At 42.4% G+C, this 25,070-nt stretch overlaps 1 gene segment (V, D, J or C); it reads right to left on the bottom strand.

The window, feature by feature from the left end:
• The window catches only part of LOC113915726, a 96,429-nt gene extending 71,789 nt beyond the window's left edge, over positions 1-24,640 (bottom strand). The window contains 2 exon segments of the V gene segment in view: positions 24,076-24,382; positions 24,498-24,640. Of these exon segments, the coding sequence occupies positions 24,076-24,382; positions 24,498-24,543 (353 nt within the window).
• Positions 24,641-25,070: the final 430 nt, after the last annotated feature.

Raw genomic sequence — 25,070 nt, 5'->3', positions numbered from 1 at the left:
TCTATCCATCACAGAGGCTTGGACATTCTTCATATTGCCACCTAGTGCATATTGAAAAGAATTCCCACTCAGAGCTCTGTGTCTTCCTGAAATAAAGTCTCTTCATCCAGAAAGAGTTTTTTGACCTAGTGTGTTTTCGAAAAGAGATGGGTTTGGGACAAAGACTCAAATCAGGGCTGATTGATCCTTGCCAGAATGGAAATGGAAAGTCCACACAGAAAATGGGCATATTTCTATAGAGTGTGAATGTTCTGATAAAACTATTTTAGTGTCCTTGTTAATACCCCATGATAGACATTTAAAGAGCACAAGAGAATTGATGTCCTAGTCAAAGGTAGGAGGAAGTAATTGGTGGACATGCCGTTGAGGGAAAGAAAAGCTGTAGTAGGGGGAAGTGATAGCGGTTTTTTTTTTTTAAGATTTTTTTATTTATTCATTTGTCAGAGAGAGAGAGCACAAGCAGAGGGAGAAGCAGGCTCTCTGCTGAGCAAGGAACCCGATGCGGGACTCGATCCCAGGACCCCGGGATCATGACCTGAGCTGAAGGCAGACGCTTAACCGACTGAGCCACCCAGGCGTCCCAGTGATAGTGTTTTTATTTGAAGCGATTGTTCATGTGTGTTTTGAACTTACATGTACTATATTACCTCAGAATTAATGATGTCTATTACTGAGATAATAAGAAAATGGCGACCTGTTAGTGACCCTCTCATAAATCCATCAGTTAAGTCTGAGGTTCAGTGACTATTCTTATAGATTGGATCCTTGCCTCCTGAGATCACTGTAGAGTGGTTCCTGGGGAACAGTCCAAGTGTCCAGGTTCTTCCTGCGTGGGACTTGGTGGGAACCGCCTTTTCTTCTGCTCCATGCTCTGTTAGTACAAAGAGCAAACTCAAGTTGCCATGGTGCAAGGAATATTACCTTTTTAAATCTTCTGGATTCTTGTGACCTCAAATTAAAGCATGTTATTCAAATGAGAAGCAGGACTGCTGCCAAGGGGAGCAAAATGATCATTTGCACATAGTATGATTAATAATCAACAAAGCTAAAGTAAATAAACTAAAAATACACAATACACAAAAATCAACCCCTAGATCCTTATCATTCAGGTTGAATGAAATAAGATGGTTCTATAACTATAGAAAGTGAGATAAAAAAGAAAGATAAAATATCCTGAAGAGATGCAAATGGAAAAGGAGTGGCACTTAACTCAAAGATTCTATGGACAGGCGGAGCAACATGGCGGAGGAGTAGGAGACCTGCATTTCGTCTGGTCTCAGGAAGTCAGCTGAATAGGGATCAAACCATTCTGAACACCTACGAACTCAACAGGAGATCGAAGAGAAGAATAGCAATAACTCTCTGAACAGAAAAGCGACCACTTTCTGGAAGGTAGGACATGCGGAGAAGTGAATCCGAGGCGATATTTGGGAGGATAGACGGCGGGGGAGGGGGCCTCCGTTGGCCGCTTCTGGCAAGTGATAGAGCCGCGGAGCACAAAATCGGAACTTTTAGGAGCCGGCTCCGCTGAGGGACGTCGCTCCAGTGGCTAAGCAGGGGGTGGAACCCTCACGGGACAGTGTGGTCTCAGGACCCTCGGGGTCACAGAAAGACCGGGGGTGCCTGAGTGCGGCAGAGCTCCCAGGGATCAGAGTGGGGAAGCGGGCTGCAGAGACGAAGCTGAGGCGCGGGCTCTCACCTCGGGGTGGCCATAAACTGTGATCCGCGGCCCAGTCGGGCCACTGCTCCTCCAGCAGGGACCCAACAGGCGGCAGATCCAGGGAGACTCCCCTTCCTCCCCTGGGAGGAGCAGCGCGGGAGCGCACCGCAGGGATCTGCTGGGTTTGGAGACTCCACACGGGGTCGGGTGCCAGAGATAGAAATGATCGGTCACAGGCCGGGTGAGCACGGAGTGCGGCCGGAGACCGGGGACACGGGAGTGACTGGCTGCTTTTCTCTGGGGGCGCACTGAGGAGCGGAGCCCCGAGTTCTTGCCTCCTCTGGGGCGGAGATTGGGAGGCCGCCATTTTCACTGTCGTCCTGCAAAGCCGTAAGGAAAGCTTAGAGGGAACAAAAGCTCCTGAGAGCAAACCCGAGCAGATTACTTAGCTGGGACCGACAAGGGCGGGGCAATTCCGCCTCCGGCAAAGACATTTGGGAACCACGGCAACAGGCCCCTCCCCCAGAAGATCAGCACGATCAGCCAGCAAGCCAAGACCAAGTTTACCAATCAAGGAGAACGGGAGAACTCCAGCGCTAGGGAAATACTGCACATAGAATTCATGGCTTTTTAACCATGATTCATTAGTTTTTCAAAGTTAATTTTTTAACTGTTTTTTTAATTACTCTTTTTCCCTTTTTCAACCAACATCTTATCAATCCCTTTTTTTAAAAAAGCATTTTTTATTTTTCATTTTTAGAGTCATATTTTATCCCTTCATAGTAGTTACCCTTATTTTTGGCATATGTATATGTTGTTCTCTCTTTAAAATTTTGAGATACAGTTTCTCCTAACAGATCAAAATATACCCTAAATCACTAGTGTGTGGCTTTGTTCTAGTCTCCTGCCTGATCACATTCTCTCCCTTTTTTTTAAAAATCTTCTTTCTTTTTTCAAACAACTTCTTATCGTATCAATTCCTTTTATAAAATCTTTTATAATTTTCATCTTTACAGTCATATTCCATCCCTTCATTGTACCAACCCTTATTTTGTACATATATAAGTCTTTCTTCCTTTAAAATTTTAGGAGGCACTTTTTTCTAACAGACCAAAATACACCCAAAATCTAGTGTGTGGAACTGATCTATGCACTAGCCTGATCATATTTGATCATATTCGTTTTTCTTTGTATTGTTCTGTTTTTGTTTTTAATCTTTTTCTTTTTTTCTTTCTTTCTTTCTTTTCTCTTTCTTTTTTCTTTCTTTCCCTTTCTTTTCCCCTGGTTTCAGGTCTTTTTTGATTTGTATAGAGTATATTTGCTGGGGACGTTGTTAACCTGTTAGCATTTTGTTCTCTCATTCATCTGTTCTCCTCTGGACAAAATGACAAGACGAAAAAAATCACCTCAGCAAAAAGAAAAAGAGATAGTATCCTCAGCCAGGGACCTACTCAATACGGACATTAGTGCGATGTCGGACCTAGAGTTCAGAATCATGACTTTAAAGATACTAGCTGGGCTTGAAAAAAGCACGGAAGTTATTAGAGAAACCCTTTCTGGAGAAATAAAAGAACTAAAATCTAACCAAGTTGAAATAAAAAAGGCTATTGATGAGGTGCAATCAAAAATGGGGGCACTAACTGCTAGGATAAATGAGGCAGAAGAGAGAATCAGCAATATAAAAGAGCAAATGATGGAAAATAAAGAGGCTGGGAAAAAGAGAGAGAAACAACTACAGGATCACAAGGGCAGAATTCGAGAGATAAGCGATACGATGAGATGAAACAACATTAGAATAATTGGGATCCCAGAAGAAGAAGAAGAGAGAGAGAGGGGCAGAAGGTATATTGGAGCAAATAATAGCAGAGAACTTCCCTAATGTGAAGAAGGAAACAGGCACCAAAATCATCAAAATTTGAGAGAACCCCTCTCAAAATCAATAAAAATAGGTCAACACCCCGACATCTACTAGTAAAACTTACGAGTCTCAGAGACAAAGAGAAAATCCTGAAGGCAGCTCGGGAGAAGAGATCTGTAACCTACAATGGTAGAAACACTAGATTGGCAACAGACCTATCCACAGAGACCTGGCAGGCCAGAAAGGACTGGCATGATATCTTCACAGCACTAAATGAAAAAAATATGCAGCCAAGAATACTATATCCAGCTAGGCTCTCATTGAAAATTGAAGGAGAAATCAAAAGCTTCCAGGACAAACAAAAACTAAAGGAATTTGCAAACATGAAACCAGCCCTCCAAGAAATATTGAAAGGGGTCCTCTAAGCAAAGAGAGAGACAAAAAGCAGCACAGGTCAGAAAGGAACAGAGACAATATACTGTAACAGTCACCTTACAGGCTATACAATGGCACTAAATTCATACCTTTCAATAGTTACCCTGAATGTAAAAGGGCTAAATGCCCCAATCAAAAGACACAGGCTCTCAGATTGGATTAAAAAACAAGACCCATCAATATGCTGTCTGCAAGAGACTCATTTTACACCCAAAGACACCCCCAGATTGAAAGTGAGGGGGTGGAAAACCATTTACCATGCTAATGAACACCAAAAGAAAGCTGGGTGGCAATCCTTATATCAGACAAATTAGATTTTAAACCAAAGACTGTAATAAGAGATGAGGAGGGACACTATATCCTACTTAAAGGGTCTATCCAACAAGAAGATCTAACAATTATAAATATCTATGCCCCGAACGTGGGAGCAGCCAATTATATAAGGCAATTAATAACAAAAGCGAAGAAACACATTGACAGCAACACAATAATAGTGGGGGACTTTAGCACCCCCCTGACTGAAATGGACAGATCATCTAAGCAAAAGATCAACAAGGAAATAAAGACTTTAAATGACACACTGGACCCAATGGACTTCAGAGACATATTCAGAACATTCCATCCCAAAGCAACGGAATACACGTTCTTCTCTAGTGCCCATGGAACATTCTCCAGAATTGATCACATCCTAGGTCACAAATCAGGTCTCAACCGGTACCAAAAGATTGGGATCATTCCCTGCATATTTTCAGACCACAATGCTTTGAAACTAGAACTCAATCACAAGAGGAAAGTCGGAAAGAACTCAAATACATGGAGGCTAAAGAGCATCCTGCTAAAGAATGAATGGGTCAACTAGGAAATTAAAGAAGAATTAAAAAAATTCATGGAAACCAATGAAAATGAAAACACAACTGTCCAAAATCTTTGGGATACAGCAAAGGCAGTCCTGAGAGGAAAGTATATAGCAATACAAGCCTTTCTCAAGAAACAAGAAAGGTCTCAAATACACAACCTACCCTACACCTAAAGGAGCTGGAGAAAGAACAGCAAAGAAAGCCTAAACCCAGCAGGAGAAGAGAAATCATAAAGATCAGAGCAGAAATCAATGAACTAGAAACCAAAAGAACAGTAGAACAGATCAACGAAACTAGGAGCTGGTTCTTTGAAAGAATTAATAAGATTGATAAACTCCTGGCGAGACTTATCAAAAAGAAAAGAGAAATGACCCAAATCAACAAAATCATGAATGAAAGAGGAGAGATCACAACCAACACCAAAGACATACAATTATAAGAACATATTATGAGCAACTCTATGCCAGCAAATTAGATAACCTGGAAGAAATGGGTTCATTCCTAGAGATGTATCAACTAACAAAATTGAACCAGGAAGAAACAGAAAACCTGAACAGACCTATAACCACTAAGGAAATTGAAGCAGTCATCAGAAATCTCCCAACAAACAAAAGCCCAGGTCCAGATGGTTTCCCAGGGGAATTCTATCAGACATTTAAAGAAGAATTAATACCTATTCTCCTGAAACTGTTCCAAAATTAGAAATGGAAGGAAAACGTCCAACATTTTATGAGGCCACCATTACCTTGATCCCAAAACCAGACAAAGACCCCATCTAAAAGGAGAACTACAGACCAATATCCTTGATGAACATGGATGCAAAAATTCTCACCAAAATACTAGCCGATAGGATCCAACAGTACATTAAAAGGATTATTCACCATGACCAAGTGGGATTTATTCCTGGGCTGCAAGGCTGGTTTAACATCCGCAAATCAATCAACGTGATACAATACATTGACAAAAGAAAGAACAAGAATCATATGATCCTCTCAATAGATGCAGAAAAAGCATTTGACAAAGAACAGCATCCTTTCTTGATCAAAACTCCTCAGAGTATAGGGATAGAGGGTACATACCTCAATATCATAAAAGCCATCTACGAAAAACCTACAGCGAATATCATTCTCAATGGGGAAAAGCTGAGAGCTTTTCCCCTAAGGTCAGGATCATGGCAGGGATGTCCACTATCACCACTGCTATTCAACATAGTATTAGAAGTCCTAGCCACAGCAATCAGACAACAAAAAGAAATCAAATTTATCCAAATCGGCAAGAAGGAAGTTAAACTCTCACTCTTTGCAGATGATATGATACTGTATGTGGAAAATCCAAAAGACTCCACCCCAAAACTGCTAGAACTCATACAGGAATTCAGTCAAGTAGCAGGCTATAAAATCGATGCACAGAAATCAGTGGCATTCCTACACACCAGCAACAAGACAGAAGAGAGACAAATCAAGGAGTCGATCCCATTTACAATTGCACCCAAAACCATAAGATACCTAGGAATGAGTCTAACCAAAGAGGCAAAGGATCTGTGCTGAGAAAACTATAAAATACTCATGAAAGTAATTGAAGAAGACACAAAGAAATGGAAAAACGTTCCATGCTCATGGATTGGAAGAACAAACATTGTGAAGATGTCAATGCTACCTAGAGCAATCTACACATTCAATGCAATCCCCATCAAAATACCATCCACTTTTTTCAAAGAAATGGAACAAATAATCCTAAAATTTGTATGGAACCAGAAGAGACCCCGAATAGCCAGAGGAATATTGAAAAAGAAAAGCAAAGCTGGCGGCATCACAATTCTGGACTTCCAGTTCTATTACAAAGCTGTCATCATCAAGACAGTATGGTGCTGGCACAAAAACAGACACATAGATCAATGGAACAGAATAGAGAGCCCAGAAATGGACCCTCAACTCTATGGTCAACTCATCTTTGACAAAGCAGGAAAGAACGTCCAATGGAAAAAAGACAGTCTCTTCAACAAACGGTGTTGGGAAAATTGGACAGCCACATGCAGAAGAATGAAACTGGACCATTTCCTTACACCACACACAAAAATAGACTCCAAATGGTTGAAAGACCTAAACGTGAGACAGGAGTCCATCCAAATCCTAAAGGAGAACACAGGCAGCAACCTCTTCGACCTCAGCCGCAGCAACTTCTTCCAAGAAACATCGCCAAAGGCAAGGGAAGCCGGGGCAAAAATGAACTATTGGGATTTCATCAAGATAAAAAGCTTTTGCACAGCAAAAGAAACAGTCCACAAAGCCAAAAGACAACCGACAGAATGGGAGAAAATATTTGCAAATGACACATCAGATAAAGGGCTAGTATCCAAAATCTATAAAGAACTTATCAAACTCAACACGTGAAGAACAAATAATCTAATCAAGAAATGGGCAGAAGACACGAAGAGACATTTTTCCAAAGAAGACATCCAAATGGCCAACAGACACATGAAAAAGTGCTCAACATCGCTCGGCATCAGGGAAATCCAAATCAAAACCTCAATGAGATACCACCTCACACCAGTCAGAATGGCTAAAATTAACAAGTCAGGAAACGACAGATGTTGGCGGGGATATGGAGAAAGGGGAACCCTCCTACACCCTTGGTGGGAATGCAAGCTGGTGCAGCCACTCTGGAAAACAGTATGGAGGTTCCTCAAACAGTTGAAAATAGAGCTACCATATGATCCGGCAATTGCACTACTGGGTATTTACCACAAAGATACAAATGTAGGGATCCGAAGTGGTATGTGCACCTCAATGTTTATAGCAGCAATGTCCACAATCGCCAAACTGTCGAGAGAGCCAAGACATCTATCGACAGATGAATGGATAAAGAAGAAGTGGTATATATACATAATGAAATATTATGCAGCCATCAAAAGGAATGAGATCTTGCCATTTGCAATGACGTGGATGGAACTGGAGGGTGTTATGCTGAGTGAAATAAGTCAATCAGAGAAAGACATGTATCATATGACATCACTGATATGAGGAATTCTTAATCTCAGGAAACAAACTGAGTGTTGCTGAGTGGTGGGGGGTAGGAGGGATGGGGTGGCTGTGTGATAGACATTGGGTAGGGTGTGTGCTATGGTGAGCGCTGTGACTTGTGCAAGACTGTTGAATCACAGATCTGTACTTCTGAAACAAATAATGCAAGATATGTTAAGAAAAAAGAAAAAGAAGAAGATAGCAGGAGGGGAAGAATGAAGGGGAGTAATCGGAGAGGGAGAGGTACCATGAGAGACGATGGACTTTGAAAAACAAACTGAGGGTTCTAGAGGGGAGGGGGGTGGGGGGATGGGTTAGCCTTTTGATGGGTATTAAGGAGGGCACGTTCTGCGTGGAGCACTGGGTGTTATGCACAAACAATGAATCATGGAACACTACATCAAGAACAAATGATGTAATGTATGGTGATTAACATAACAATAAAAAATTAAAAAAAAATTCTATGGACAAATGAATGTACCTCCCTTGAGGTGTTGATTCCGTGATTGCATTGATCAGAAAAACACTGACGGATATTTTGACTATAGGGACATCTGTAATGTTTCATATTGCCTCTATCAAAAATAACAATTTTCTCGTCTCTTATAAAAATATTGAAATGTATATAGTTTCATTACTTGAGACAACCCAGGAGGGTTTTCCTACACCTTGAGACTCATATGCACCAGACACAAAGGGCTTCATAGCTCTAGAAACATCATATTGAAAAGAATCCTGATCACTCAACGTCTAGCTTCTGTATTTCTTAGTAATGCTTTCTACTATAAATATAATAATTACTTTCTCTGAAGAAAATTGTTGTTCCATCTTAAAAAGAGGCACACTAGTCAAGGTAATATGATACCTGCCTTCCTATGCATTTGGTAGGTAAAAGATATAAAGGATCTTGTTGATGGTATTAGAGTCAGGAAGAAAGTCTCAATAGATGCTTTAGGAAATCACAGGATGACGGCCCCTTCATGTCGACAGGATTTCCCCAGGAGGGCACATACCCTCCAGGCAGGTGCAGACTCTGATCTTCCTTAACAAGCAGGATGCTGTGATTCAAGATGTTATTCTGTAACCCTATTAACACAAGCCACATTGCACTGTAGTTTGACCCACTGCTAGGAGTCAAGATGTGTCCCTCTTCCAGTGTAGAGCCTAAAGCAAGTAGGTACTGAGCATTTCTCAGGAAAGAAAGAAGGTATGGATAAAGAATTTGAAAAGAATTCATAGAAGAACATTATGGGAGAGACTAAGAGCTATGCTAAACTGAATATCCATCCCGATTTGCCAGCTAATGAGATCATTGCCAGGATATTGTACTTCCAGTGTCAACATGGAATAGTTCTGCTGAACTTAGAAGAGACCTGGTCCTGCCCTAAATTCTGTGGACCATGCTCAGGATAAATCAACGCCCAAAGAATTCTTGGCCATTACTTATGTATATGTGTTGTTAGTGATTTGCCATCACTGGCATTTCACCAGAAATTGGGTTTACTCACCATGGAAATCAGATATCTTGGGGATCCCTGTGGAATGGGGACATGCCCAGCAGATAGCTCTTCCTTGTGGAACAACGCTTTTTGGAAAGAGCCCAGTCTACTGAGCAGACAGTCCACATGCAAGGCTGCTTTCAGGACAGGGGTCCATTGATCTCAGGGTAGGGAAGAATTTACTTATCACAGATTCTTATATCATATCTTTCCCTGTTCAAGTTCCTTTGAAAAGGGATCAGTGATGATAGAACACTGGAAAAAATAACTTCCCTTTATCCTCATTCTCTTAACTATGTCAGCAGATCTTTTCAGGTAGTATTGCTTCAGGTACTGACATGCAGGAGAATGGCTTACCAAGGAGGGTCATGTTGACTAGGGAAGGGTGGAAACGACTGAAAAAAAAAATCACTTCTAAAATGTGATTTATCCATACAATGAGATATATGTGGCAGTAGAAGTAACTAAATACTAGTATATGCTACAACCAGAATGAATCTTAAATCTATTATTCAAGTGAAAGAAGTCATCCCCAAAGATCTCATATTGTGGACACCATTTATATGAAATGTCCAGAGTAGGCAAAGCCAGAGGACAGAAAGTAGATCAGTGATTACCAGGGGTTGGTGAATTTGTGGGAAATGGGAAATGAATGCCAATAGGTATAGGGTTTCTTTTGAGGACAATAGCAATGTGATGGTGGGTATGTTTTCATAATTTGGAGAACATACTAAAAGCCACTGGTTTAAATGGGTCAGTTGTATGATATGTAAATATAACTCAATAAAACCATTCAAAAAATAAAAACAGAAGGAAGTCAAATAGGAAATTGTGTTAAATAAGAATATCAATTCTGGAAAACTGATTCTGAGGCAGGCTACACCCCTGTGTGAAATTCAGTCATTTAAAGTGAGGATTCCCTGCAAAATGTAGGAAGTGCACAAAGGTCTCTAAGGCCCCAGTATCTGTCATTGCAGAGTTGGAAAGAGTCATTATCTAGGACCATGTCCCAGAAACAAATAAGCTCTGTCATTTCCCACTTTGTTTCCTTTCACCTTAACTTGAAGAGAGAGAGAGCAGTGATACCTGAATTCTCAACACCATGCTACATGAACCCCTTTTGCACATGGTTTGGGAGCATCTTCAGAGCAAGGGGGAAGCCTGTGAGCACAGGGCAGGTTTTGGTCTCACTTCCAAATGAACATGGACCACTGTGGAAAGTGTCACTAGGAGCATATGAGCAGCAGTGATAACGAGCCTTGTACTCAGCTTGGAGTTCAGAGATGGTCAGGGAGTCTCTGTTCCCAGACTTGGAGCCAGAGAAGTGAGCAGGGAGTCCTGAGGGCTGAGTATGAGTATAATAAATGAGGAGTATGGAGGCTTTGCCTGGGTGCTGTTGGTACCAAAGGACAGCATTATAATGCCCAATGAAACTGCTTCTTCAAAACAGAAAGTGGTGACTGTCCATCCCACAGTCCTGGGTGGCCATTCATGGTAAACTGGTCCTAAGACCTTGAAAAAAGGAAGAAGTCACTCTGCTGAGATCAGTACTGGGGCCTTAAAGAAACAAAGGAAAAGACAAATGATCAGGGTAGATGTCCCTGTAGTTCCTTCTATGGAAGCCTCACCATGACCTGAGTGAGTAAGATGAGGAGGACCCAAGTCTAGCCCATGTTGGAGATGCCCCAAGAGCACTACTTTCTGAGACTCCCACCCCTCTTCCTGGCTCCCCCAGACCTCTCTTATCCCCATCACCTGCTTCAGAGGGGGGAAGTGCCTCCATGCAAATGTGTTTCCTGCACTTTCCACTCCTCACCCTTTTGATCTGACCCTTCAACCTAGATACTTCTTCATCCCCGGTCAGAGAAACCTAACTGAAGGATTAAAACGCCTTGACATGGATTTTCTAGGACAGAGCACATCTTAGTGCCCAGGAAATGGAGCCAGACTTGGAATGTTCCTTAGTTTCTACTGTGGGAGTCCCCATATTATAGTTGATGAATAGTCCCAGTACTTTCCCTCTGTGCTGTTTGGATTGCAGGTGGGGACAGGATGCAGAGGGGTTGGAATTAGGAGAGCTTCACTCTTTCCTTTGTAGGCACCAAAAACAGAGCAGGGAGTGGTTCACATCAATTATCTCCTTCCTCTCCTCCTCAGTAGGGTGGGTCTTCCTCCTTCTCAGTCCCCTTCCTTGTTAGGACTCTGAGGCTCAGGACTTAGGGTGTTTGTTGGCCTTTCACACAAAGGACTATTGGGGCGCAACAGATTTGGATCACCCCCGGCAAAAGGTCCTCCTTTGCATGACTCAGGAGTAATGAGCTCTTGAGACTTCATACAGGTCAAGATAAATCACAGCCATGACCTTCTCCAAATCCAGGAACTTGCTGCCCTCTGGTGGCCACAGATGGTGCAACCCAAGCACCAAGGAAGTCAGCTGAGTGAGAGCAACAGTTCCTGCTCTGGTACTTCTCCTCCTTCCTTCTTCTCCTCCCAGTCAGTACCAGGTCCATAGATCACCCTTAAATCCATCCAAGCACATGTGTTTTTATCTCCATTTTCAAGAATGGGAGGGATCCCTTGCCAACCAGGTGACTCAGACCCTCACTTGAGGACCAGGTAGCTTGACTCTGCACAGCTTTGTCACAGAGTCTATGTTAGTGTGACATTTCTTGGCTCAGACCTGAGGAAATGTTAGAGGTCAAATAAAACCACACTCTGAGGGAAGTCTGGATGAGAACAATGGCAGGGGGAGAAAAAAACAATTGGTTTCTTAAAATGTTGATACACAAAAAATATTGATGGAGAGAGAGCGAGAGAGAGCGCACGCTCTATCACCATTGAGAACAACTTAAAACAAAACAAAACAAAACAAAACAAAACAAAACAACAGGAGTAGAGTTTTCCAGGGTTTGTGGGTCTGGTATAAGGGAACTAGGATCAGGATTGCTCTAAGGAGCCCAACTCTGGGACTTCTCATCAGAGTGCATTTCTCTGTCTATTACATGAGACAGAGGACATTCTTGTCTTAATCTTCTGAGTACAGAAACTAACTACCACAGAGCTGTAGCACCTTCCAGAGGTAAATTCCTCTCGTCCATAGAGAGGTGCCTGACCTACTGTGCTTTCTAAATGAGATGGTTTAAAGGGGGAAATTCCAATTAAGCCTGAATGGTCCATGCCAGGAGAGACAGAACACTCAGGAAACAGACTAGGAATACTATGAAGTGTGAATGTTCTGAAGAAACTACTCCACCTGCCCCAGAGGACAAGGGGCCTCTATAGAAATGAGCTTCCGGATGTCCTTGTGTTTCAGAAGTGTCATCAAAGCAAGGTGGTAGCCTTTGAGCAGAGGACAGGTTTTGGTCTCACTTCTTCATGAACTTGCATCACTGTGGAAAGTATCTCTACCAACTTATGAGAAGCAGTGATAATCAACTTCATCTTCCAACTGGAGCCCAGAGATGGCCAGGAAGGCCGTCTTGCCAGACTTGGAGACAGAGAAGCAATCAAGGATCCCTGACTACAGAGAAAGTACACAATAAATCAGGAATTTGGAGGACATGCTTGGGAGCTATTGATACCAGCAGACAGTGTCATAGCCTCCAACGTTACTGCTGCTTCCAGCACGGGAGATGGTGATGGTCTGTCCCAGAGCCCCGGATACTGAGGGAGGCTGAGTCAGGGCAGACAGGGCCCAGGACCCTGAAAACAGAAAGAACACAATCTAGTGAGATAAGTGCTGGGGACCCAGGTGAGGTTGAAGAGGAGACAAAGGATCAGCCCAGATGTCCCTGGGCTCCCTTCCCTGGAGGCCTCACCTCTGTCCTGCGTGAGGAGGATGAGGAAGACAAAAGCCCAGGCCATGGTAGAGACACCCCAAGAGCACTGCCTTCTGAGACCACAACCCTAGAATTTGCTCCCCATAACTCCCTTATCCACCACCCCCCCGCCTCAGAGGAGGGAGGGGCCTCCTTGCAAATGTGCTTCCTAAACTGCCTCTCTTTACTCACTCTGACTTGTCCCTCTATTCTAGGTACTTCTGCATCCCTGGAGGGCAGAGTTTAGCTGTTCAGACATTAAAATGCTTTCCTATGGATTTTCTGAATCATGACAGACTGAGTCCATAACGGACCCTAGGAATTCAAAGCAGCCCTGGAATATTTTTACCTTCCACAGGGGAAGACTTGCTGTGTATGGGGGAGGAATCACAGGACCACATTGCTGTGTGGGAAGAGGGTAAGGGGAGCTCTCCAGGCTGGCTGAGATTAGGGGAGATTCAATTACTCCCCTTCCCTAGAGCAGAGGCAGAGGTGGGGTCTTATTCTTCCTCAACTCTGTCTTGGTGCTGCTCAGTTACCTGGTCCTCAAGCATCAGTCTGGACCCTGCTCCACAGTGGTTTAAGGTTAGGAGATGTTTACTGGCACTTTGAGAAAAGAAATTATTGGAACCCAATGGGTATCAAGCCCCCCTTCCCTCGTGTCCCACTTAAAGTGGTATTGGACCAGCATACAGTATAGGAGAAAAACAAAAATTGCTTTTCCCAAATTCTGGCACTGGCTGACCCCTAGTGGCCTCAGTGGATAAATGCCAAGCACCAGGGAAGGGAGCTGAGAGAGAGCTGGAAACCCAAACTCTTCTCCTCCTCCTGCCCTCCCTCCAAATGCTCCAAGCTTAGTCGCAGGCCCACTGATCCCTTCTGATGCAAGTCAAGATCCTTTCCACTTGTTCTTTACTTACTCCACAATTAAATATGGCACCAGAAAAAAATGAGTGGCCCACATGTTCCCTCTCAGAGTCACCTTGTTCATACTAGGAAGGCCATGTCACAGGGATAGAGTATTGAGGTGCATGTAGCTCAGGCCTGAGGAAACATCACACATTAAATTAATATAACCCTAGTCAGTACGAGGATGAGAAAAGAGGGACCATGAGAAAATGATTGAATTCTCAAAATGATTAGAAAACAAGAATAATGCACAAAAGAGAGAGCTGGGTAGGGTGGAGAAATACCTCATTGAAATCAAAAGAAAGGATTCCAGGGTCCGAGCCTCTGGGAGAAGGGGACTGGAGTCAAGATTGGCCTCAGAGGCCCAGCTCCAGGGACTTCTCACCAGGGCAAGTCTGTGTGCCACAGGGGATGCAGGATGTTCCTGTCTACCCCTTTGTGCACACTTTGTGACCTGATCTCACAGCTGTGTGCTTCCTAGGGCAAAGTTTCAACATCCACAGATGCTTGACCTAGTGTGTTTTTCTAGAAGGAGGTTGGTTTAGAGAAAATCTGATCTGGACTAACAGATCCTTTCCAGGAGTTCTATGGAATAGAGATGCTCTGATGACACACTTTTCATGTCACTGTTCATACCACATGGCAGGTGATTCTAAGAGGTTCTGAACAATGTGTCCTTGGCCAAGAGCATGGGATGAACAGAGTGATGGTCACTTGGATGGGGGAAAGGAAAAGTGTTTTTGGAAATAGAATAATTTGGGACTTGAGATTAGTGGTCAGGTGTTTTAAACATTTAACTACTTAACTATTTAGACATTTGTTTAGGGAATGATGTTTATTTTGTGGATATTAATAACACAGTAACTAGATAATGACCTTGTCATAATCAGCAAAGTAGTGAAACTAGATTCCTGGCCCATTAGTTTGAATCTCTGTTTCTTGGGGTTCTTTAAGGTGGAGAGGCCTCCTGTGAGCATTCCAGGTATTCAGATGCAAGCACTGATCTTCATGAGGAGCTTCTTTGCATCTGTTACATCTTCTGTGAGTACTAGAAGCACCCTCAGGGCCCCTCCGTAACAGAGGAGTAAGCATTCCATGTAAATTGTTTCAGAGTATTTTGCCCACATAATTAGACATGACATAGAAATAATATCATGACTACCACAAAAGGAAGCAAATTTAACATTTGCACATAAGATGATGAATGAACAATAAAGCTAAAACATGTAAAAATCTTAAAATCACAAAAATCCCTACCTGGATACTTATTTTTTAAGATATGATAAGCATAGAGATTCCTTAAACAATAGCAAGTTAAAAGAGAGAGAAGGAAAGAGAGAGAAAATATCCAGAAAATACGAATGGCATCTGACCTAGAGAATCAATGTGCATATGTGTATATATATATGTGTGTGTGTATTTATTTATAATTTAAATATATGATATACTTATATGTATTTACATAGTATATTTTGTACATAACTATATAATATCTTGTGTACATAATTACAATATATATAAATTATATGAAATCCACATTATACATAAATATACAAAAATGGTAAATATAAATTAAAAAATATACTTTTAGGGAAAAAGATGGTGGAGGAGTAGGGGACCCTCTTCCAACTGGTCCCTGGAATTGAGCTGGATATCTACCAGACCACTCTGAACACCCACGAAATCAGCTTGAGATGTAAGAAGATATATCTGAATCTCAACAAACAGAATATCGCAGGAGGTTGGTTTTGAGGTATGAAGAGGGGAGCCATGATTCTGCGGGCACATATCTGAAGAATGTGAATGGAAGGGGGAGGGAGCCATGGGGATCCTACACCGCAGGTGAGCGATAGCCTCCCGTGCTGGGGACAGGGCACAGACTCAAAGACCTGTAGCGGCGGGGAAAGGACTTTAGGGCAGACACCCAGACTGAAACGTGGAGCAGCGGGCTGCACATGCAAACTGAGGGCAGTTTTAGAAGCACAAAGGGCAGAGACATGCCCCTACCTGGAGGCGAGGACTGGGAGCCCTGCTGAGGGGCCCACAACCCAGGATGCTGCAGTTTAGCGCAGCACAGACAGAAACAGAGATAGTGTGCCCTGGAGAGCTCACTGAAGAAGACCGTGATCTCTGTTCTGAGGCAGAGGGTTGGAAACAATTTCTTCTGCTCTGACTCTCAGAAGAGATGCGGAAAGCTGCCAGGAAAAGCCACCAGAGAACAAAAGCCCCCCAAAACCGGTTCTCACTGAGCCCATCCTCCCCCACAGGGGGCAGGGCAACTCTGCCCAAACAGGGTTGCCTGAGTAACAGCGCAGCAGGCTCCTCCCCCAGAAGACAGGCTGGGAGAAAAAGAGGCCAACAACAACCCTAAGGTCCCTATAAAACAGGTGCATCTTGCTTGGGTTGTGGTCAATAATTTGGACGCTGTACATTCCCTCAACCACCCCTCAACAGAATGAATAGGAGGAGGAAACCCCAAAATAGGAAAGACTCAGAGACTGTGACTTCTGCCACAGATTTACAAATGGTTAAAGACAGATATAACCAAGATGTTGGAAATGGACTTCAGGGTAACAGTTATGAAGATGATAGCTAGAATGGAGAAATCGATTAATGGCAACATAGAGTCCCTAAGGGCAGAAATGAAAGCTGAACTGGAAGAACTCAAAAATGCTACCAATGAGATCCAATCTAATCTCGATAATCTAACAGCTAGGGTAAGGCAGAAAAACGAATTAGTGATCTAGAAGACCAATCAATAGAAAAGAAGGAAAAAGAGGAGGCCAGGGAGAAACAACTCAAAATCCATGAAAACAGAATCAGAGAAATAAGTGACAACATGAAATGTTCCAATGTCAGAATTATTGGGATCCCTGAGGGGGTGGAGAGAGAGAGAGGACTAGAAGATATATTTGAGCAAATTGTAGCTGAGAACTTCCCTAATCTGGGTATTGAAACAAACATTCCTGTCCCAGAGGAACAAAGGACCCCTACCAAGATCAAGGAAAACAGACCAACACCCCAGCATGTAATAGTAAAACTCGGAAATCTTAGAACCAAGGATACCATCTTAAGGGCAGTTAGGGGGAAGAGGTCCCTTATGTACAGAGGGAGGAACATCAGAATAACACCAGACCTATCCACAGAGACCTAGCAAGCCAGAAAGACCTGGAAGACATATTCAGGGCACTAAAGGAGAAGAACATACAGCCAAGAATACTTTATCCAGCAAGGCTGTCATTTAGAATGGATGGAGAGATGCAGAGCTTCCAACACCAGCAGGAAATGAAAGCATATGTGACCACTAAGCCAAGCCTGCAAGAAATATTAAGGGGGATTCTATAAAAGGAGAAAGACCCCAAGAGTGATATACAACAGAAATTTACAGAGTCAATCTATAGAAACAAGGTCTTCACAGGCGACATGATGACAATAAATTCATATCTTTCGATAATCACTCTCAACGTGAACGGACTAAATGCTCCCATAAAACGGCACAGGGTTGAAGATTGAATAAAAAGACAGGACCCATCCATATGCTGTCTACAAGAGACTCATTTTGAACCTAAAGATACATCCAGACTGAAAGTGAAGGGATGGAGATCCATCTTCCATGCCAGCAGACCTCAAAAGCAATTCTTATTTCAGACAAATTAGATTTTAAACTAAAGACTGTAGTTAGAGACACAGAAGGACACTATATCATTCTTAAAGGGTCTATCCAACAAGAAGATCTAACAATTGTAAATGTCTATACCCCCAACATGGGAGCAGCCATCTACATAAGCCAATGGTTAACCAAAATAAAGAGTCACATTGATAACAATACCTTAATTGTAGGCGACCTCAATACTCCACTCTCAGCAATAGACAGATCATCTAAGCAGAAAATCAACAAAGAAACAAGAGCTTTGAATGACACACTGGACTAGATGGACTTCGTAGATATGTACAGAACATTCCATCTTAAAACAACAGAATACTCATTCTTCTCGAGAGCACATATGGAACTTTCTCTAGAATAGACCACACACTGGGTCATAAATCAGGTCTCAACCAATACCAAAAGACTGAGATTATTCCCTGCATATTCTCAGACCATAATGCTTTACAACTGGAACTCAAACACAAGAAAAAATTTGGCAGAAATTCAAACACTTGGAAGTTAAAGAGCATCCTGCTCAATAATGTTTGGGTCAACCAAGAAATCAAAGAAGAACTTAAACAACTCATGGAAACCAATGAGAACGAATACACATCTGTCCAAAACCTATGGGATACTGCAAGAGTGGTCCTAAGGGCGAAATATATAGCCATCCAAACCTCACTCAAAAAAATAGAAAAATTCCGAATTCACCAACTAACTTTACACCCTAAAGAACTAGAGAAAAAGCAACAAACGATGTCTAAGCCACAGATCAGAAGAGAAATAATTAAGATTAGAGCAGAGATCAATGAATTAGAATCCAGAAATAAAGTAGAGCAGATCAATGAAGCTGGAAGCTGGTTCTTTGAAAGAATTAATAAGATCGATAAACCACTGGCCAGACTTATCCGAAAGAAAAGAGAAAGGACCCAAATTAATAAAATTTTGAAAGGGGAGAGGTCGCTACTAACACCAAGGAAATAGAAACAATTATTAGAAATTATTATCAACAACTATATCCCAATAAACTGAGCAATCTGGATGAAACGGAGGCCTTCCTGGAAACCTATAAGCTGCCAAGACTGAAACAGGAAGAAATTGACAACCTGAATAGGCCAATAACTGGTAACGAGATTGAAGCAGTGATCAAAAACCTCCCAAAAAGCAAGAGTCCAGGGCCTGATAGATTCCCTGGGGAATTCTACCAAAGATTCAAAGAAGAAATAATACCTATTCTCCTGATATCATTTCAAAAAATAGAAACAGAAGGGAAACTTCCAAACTCATTCTATGAGACCAGCATTACCTGAATCCCCAAACCAGGCAAAGACCCCATCAAAAAGGAGAATTTCAGACCGATATCCCTGATGAATATGGATTCCAAAATCCTCAACAAAATCCTAGCTAATAGGATCCAACAATACATTAAAAGGATCATCCACCACGACCAAGGGTGGTTCAACATTCACAAATCAATCAAGGTGATAGAACACGTTAATAAGAGGAGGGAGAAGAACCATATGGTCCTCTCAATTGATGCAGAAAAAGCATTTGACAAAATACAACGTCCTTTCCTGATTAAAACTCTTCAGAGTATAGGGATAGAGGGAACAATTCCTCAAGTTCATAAAATCCATCTATGAAAAACCCACAGCAAATATCATCCTCAATGGGGAAAAGCTGAGAGCCTTTCCTTTAAGATCAGGAACACGGCAAGGATGCCCACTGTCGCCACTATTGTTCAACAGAGTACTAGAAGTCCTAGCAACAGCAATCAGACAACAAAAAGAAATAAAAGGTATTCAAATTGGTAAAGAAGAAGTCAAACTCTCTCTTTTCGCAGACGACATGATACTTTATGTGCAAAACCCAAAAGACTCCACCCCCAAATTACTAGAACTCATACAGCAATTCAGTAATGTGGCAGGATACAAAATCAATGCACAGAAATCAGTTGCTTTCTTATACACCAACAACGCAACTGTAGAAAGAGAAATTAGAGAAACGATTCCATTTACAATAGCACCAAAACCCATAAGATACCTCGGAATAAACCTAACCAAAGAGGAAAAGGATCTATACTCTAGGAACTACAGAACACTCATGAAAGAAATTGAAGAAGACACAAAAAGATGGAAAAATATTCCATGCTCGTGGATCGGAAGAGTAAACATTGTTTAAATGTCTATGCTACCCAGAGCAATCTATACCTTCAATGCCATCCCGATCAAAATTCCAATGACATTTTTTCAAAGTGCTGGAATAAACAATCCTAAAATTGGTATGGAATCAGAAAAGACCCTGAATCGCCAAGGAAATGTTGAAAAGGAAAAACAAAGCTGGGGGCATCACGTTGCCCGATTTCAAGCTATATTACGAAGCTGTGATCACCAAGACAACATGGTACTGGCACAAAAACAGACATACAGACCAATGGAACAGAATAGAGAACCCAGATATGGACCCTCAACTCTATGGCCAAATAATCTTTGACAAAGCAGGAAAAAACAATGCAATGGAAAAAAGTCTCTTCAATAAATGGTGCTGGGAAAATTGGACAGCCACATGCAGAAGAAGGAAACTCGACCATTCTCTAACACCATTCACAAAGATAAACTCAAAGTGGATGAAAGACCTCAATGTGAGACAGGAATCCATCAAAATCCTAGAGGAGAACATAGGCAGTAACCTCTTTGACATGGCCCACAGCAACTTCTTTCAAGATACATCTCCAAAAGCTAGTGAAACAAAAACAAAAATGAACCTTTGGGACTTCATCAAGATAAAAAGCTTCTGCGCAGCAAAGGAAACAGTCAACAAAACAAAGAGGCAACCCACAGAATGGGAGAAGATATTTGCAAATGACACTACAGATAAAGGGCTGGTATCCAAGATCTATAAAGAACTTCTCAAACTCAACATCCAAAATACAAATAATCAAGTCAAAGAGTGGGCAGAAGATATGAAAAGACACTTCTCTGAAGAAGACACACAAATGGCTAAAAGACACATGAAAAAATGTTCATCATCATTAGCCATCAGGGAAATTCAAATCAAAACCACACTGAGATACCACCTTACACCAGTTAGAATGGCAAAAATGGACAGGGAAAGAAACAACAAATGTTGGAGAGGTTGTGGAGAAAGGGGAACCCTCTTACACTGTTGGTAGAAATGCAAGTTGGTACAGCCACTTTGGAAAACAGTGTGGAAGTGCCTCAAAAATTTAAAAATAGAGCTACCCTATGACCCAGCAATTGCACTCCTGGATATTTACCCCAAAGACACAGATGTAGTGAAAGGAAGGGCCATATGCACCCAATGTTCATAGCAGCAAAGTCCGCAATAGCCAAACTGTGGAAAGAGCCGAGATGCCCCTCAACAGATGAATGGATAAAGAAGATGGGGTCCATATACACAATGGAATATTACTCAGCCATCAGAAAGGATGAATGCCCAACTTTTACATCCACATGGATGGGACTGGAGGAGATGATGCTAAGTGAAGTAAGTCAAGCAGAGAAAGTCAATTATCATGTGGTTTCACTTATTTTTAGAACATAAGGAATAGCATGGAGGACATTAGGAGAAGGAAGGGAAAAGTGGGGGGGCGGTAATCGGAGGGAGAGATGAACCATGAGAGACTACGTACTCTGAGAAACAAACAGGGTTCTAGAGGGGAGGGGGGTGGGGGGATGGGTTAGCCCGGTGATGGGTATTAAGGAGGACACGTATTGCATGGAGCGCTGGGTGTTATACGAGAACAATGGATTGTGGATCACCACATCAAAAACTAATGATGTACTGTATGGTGACTAACATAACATAATAAAATTTAAAAAAAACACAAACCCTTCTGATTTTTGTGTCCACACAATAAGACATGACATTCAAACAATAAATCTGACAGTCATCCAAAAGTGACAAAATGACCACATGCACACAATATCTTTATATTCCAGTACGAAACAAAGCAAATGTGATTAAAAATACACAGAAATCAATGCCCAGCATCTTATTTTGCAAGACCAATTAAAGATGATGATTCCTTATACACTTGCAATTTTAAAATAGGAAAAAATGCAGAAATGATGCCAAGGAAAATGACTGGCACTTAATGAGAAAGGCTATGAACCCATGAATGAGAATTTCCCTGAAGTGTTATTCTCTGATCACACTGTAGAGAAAAATACTGGTCGATATTAAATCACTGGGACACCTAAAAGATTTCAAATCATCTCTACCAAAATAACCTCCTTAGGGGTGCATGGCTGGCTCAGTCGGTAGAGTGTATGACTCTTGATCAGGTTCATAAGCTTAAGCACCATGTTGGGTGTGGAGACTACTTTTTAAAAAAGTTAAAAACCATTTTTTAAGGGGCACCTGGGTGGCTCAGTTGGTTAAGTGTCTGCCTTTGGCTCAGTTCATGACTCCAGGGTCCTGGGATCAAGCCCTGCATCAGGCTCACTGCTCAGTGGGAGTACGCTTCTCCCTCTTCCAAATCTTGCTTTCTCTCTCATTCTCTCTCTCTCTCAAATAAGTAAATAAATTAATTAAAAAAAATTTTAAAAGCGACTTCCCTTCACCTAAAACTAACATAATATCATACACCAATCTTACCTAAATATTTAAAGTAGCAACCACTCTCTCATCTTTTCATAAAAATATTTAAATGTATATTGCTTCACTATTTCAGAATACCCAAGAGGGCTGCCCTTACCTACAGCTTGAGACTACATACCCAAGACAAAAAGGGCTACCCCAACCCCATTATGTCATATTGGAACCATCCTGTTCCCACAATATCTATGCTCAGAATTACTCTGTAAGTTTCCGTGTTATTAACATACTAGCTACTTTCTCATAAGTATATTGTGGCCCCATCTTAAAAAGAGACTCACTAGAATAGACAATGGTGCCTCCTGCCCTCCTATGTACATGTGCATACTTGTTAAATATCCTATTGATGTCATTCCAGTCTGAAAACACTTATACTAGATACCACAGAGAATATCCAGACAGTGGCCCTTCTACCTCCTTCCAGTTTTCTCCACAAGGACACACATCCCAACATGCAGATATAGTTTTTGTACAGCCTTCCAAAAACCTGAGGGACTAACTCAGGCCTTTATTCTGTGTCTTCAAAAGCAGATGCACCTTCTCACTGTGATGTGACCCAGTTGCTTAGGGGTCAATGTGTGGCACATTTCTAACCTTCTGACTAAAGCATGAAGGTATTGACCATTTATTGGGGAAAGAAAGTAGGCAACTGAAAAGAGATCTGGAAAATTAACTAAAGGAGAGAACATAATGAGAGAGACTGAGTTCTCAGGAAAGCTGACCATGCATCCTGATTTGCCCCAGAGTGAGGGCATTGCCAAGATATGGCAGTTTCATTGCTAAAACGGGGAAAATTCTGGCAGACTGAGAATAATTGGTTATTGAAACAGGTTTTCTCTGGTCTACACCAGGTTTAAAAACGGAGAGAGACTCCTTGGACATATATGATGTGTATGTGTATTTAGAGATTTGTCATAACTGGGATTCCAGGTAGAACTTGGGCTGGCTCCTTATGAAAATCAGGTATAAAGGGATTCCCTGAAGAATGGAGACAAGCCTTCTCTTCCCAGGCGGAAAACGGAACCATGTTGGAAAGAGCCCACCCTGTCAGGAAGACAGGGCTGAATCCTGATAGGGATTCACTGGTCTGAGGGGTGGGGAGCTTCCACATACCATAGTCTCAACTCCAAATCCCCCTGCTCGGTTTCCTTGGATATGGGGTCAAAGATGAAGGAGCACTGGAAAAACAACATCTTCCTTTTCTATCATTCCTTCATCTAGATCTTCAGCTTTTTACTGAGTTGCTTTTTTCTCAAACACTGACATGCAGAACAATATCCCACCAAGGTGGATCATGTTGACTAGACTATGGCAGACACTGAGTTGAATAAGACAAGGTATATAGCATATGTGTGTGTGTGTGTGTGTGTGTGTATTCCAATCTGGACTAACGGGAGTGAGAGGTTTTCATTTAAAGCAAGGATGTGCCTGAGAATTGTGAACATCATACAGAGCACATGTCTTTTGTCCCTCTCTTCCTCCCATTAAAGAATGGAAAGATCATCTTCTGGGAACATGGCAAGGAACAAAGAGATTGTCAATTCCCCCAGACAATTCACCAGGAAGCCTGTTTTGTTTTACTACATTGAAGGAGCGAGAGGACCTGAGAGAGAACTGAATTCTCAAGGCCATATTGCACGAAGCCCCCTCCGCACATAGTTAGGATTGAGGAAACATCTTCAGAGCAAGGAGGGAGCCTGTGAGCATAGAACAGGTTTTGGTCTTACTTTCCCATGCACTTGGACCACTGTGATAAGTGCTACCACTTCTATATGAGGAACAGTAATACTCAGCCTCATCCTCAGGCTGGAGCCTAGAGATGGTCAGGGAGGCCGTGTTGCCAGACTTGGAGCCAGAGAAGCGATCAGGGATCCCTGATGGCCGATTATTTACATTATAAATCAGAGTTTTGGGGGCCATGCCAGGATACTGTTGGTGCCAGGAGACACCATTATACCCCCCAATGTCATTGCTGGTTCCAGTGCAAGAGATGGTAACTGTCTGTCCCAGAGCCCCAGACACTGAGGATGGCTGAGTCAGGGCAGACTGGGCCCAGGACCCTGAAAAGAGGAAAAAATACAATCATTAGTTCAGTGCTGGGGCCTCAGATGAATCTGAGGAGGAGAGAAAGGATCAGCCCAGATGTCCCCATAGACCCTTCCCTGGAGGCCTCACCTGTGCCCTGAGTGAGGAGGGTAAGAAAGACTAGAGACCAGGCCATGGTGGAGACTCCTCAACAGCACTGCCTTCTGAGACCCCAATCCCAGGCATGTCTCCCCAGATCTCTATTATCTCCTCCCCTGCCTCAGAAGAGGGAGGGCCCTCCATGCAAATGTGCTTCCTGAACCTTGCTCTCCTCACCCCCTCTGATCTGACCCTTCATTCTAGATACTTCTGCATCCTTGGGCAGCAGACCTTAGCTGAATAGACTCAAACACTTTGACAGGTATTTTCTGAACGTCAAGAATTTGAATTGTTATGCCTGATTTGTCCAGAAGAGAAAGATCTCCTGAAGCCCTCACGTTGAAGATTCCTGGACCCTCTGAGTTTTTGCAATACCATGACTACGTCTCTGTGATCATCCCAGGCTTGGGGCCCTTTCTTCTGTGCCCTCCACTAGGCACCATCTTCTGAGGATCTCTCTACTCTTAGGAAAGTGTCACTACCAGCCCCAGTGGAAACATCTGCTGTGAGTTGGTGTGTGGTGGTGGGCTCTCCTCCAGCTGCAGGCTTGTCACTCTCTCCACC

The sequence above is a fragment of the Zalophus californianus genome, chromosome 14 (genome assembly GCF_009762305.2).
Source record: "Zalophus californianus isolate mZalCal1 chromosome 14, mZalCal1.pri.v2, whole genome shotgun sequence".
NCBI lineage: Eukaryota > Metazoa > Chordata > Mammalia > Carnivora > Otariidae > Zalophus > Zalophus californianus.
Note: the sequence above shows the minus strand (reverse complement) of the source record. Positions and strands in the feature narration are given on the sequence as shown.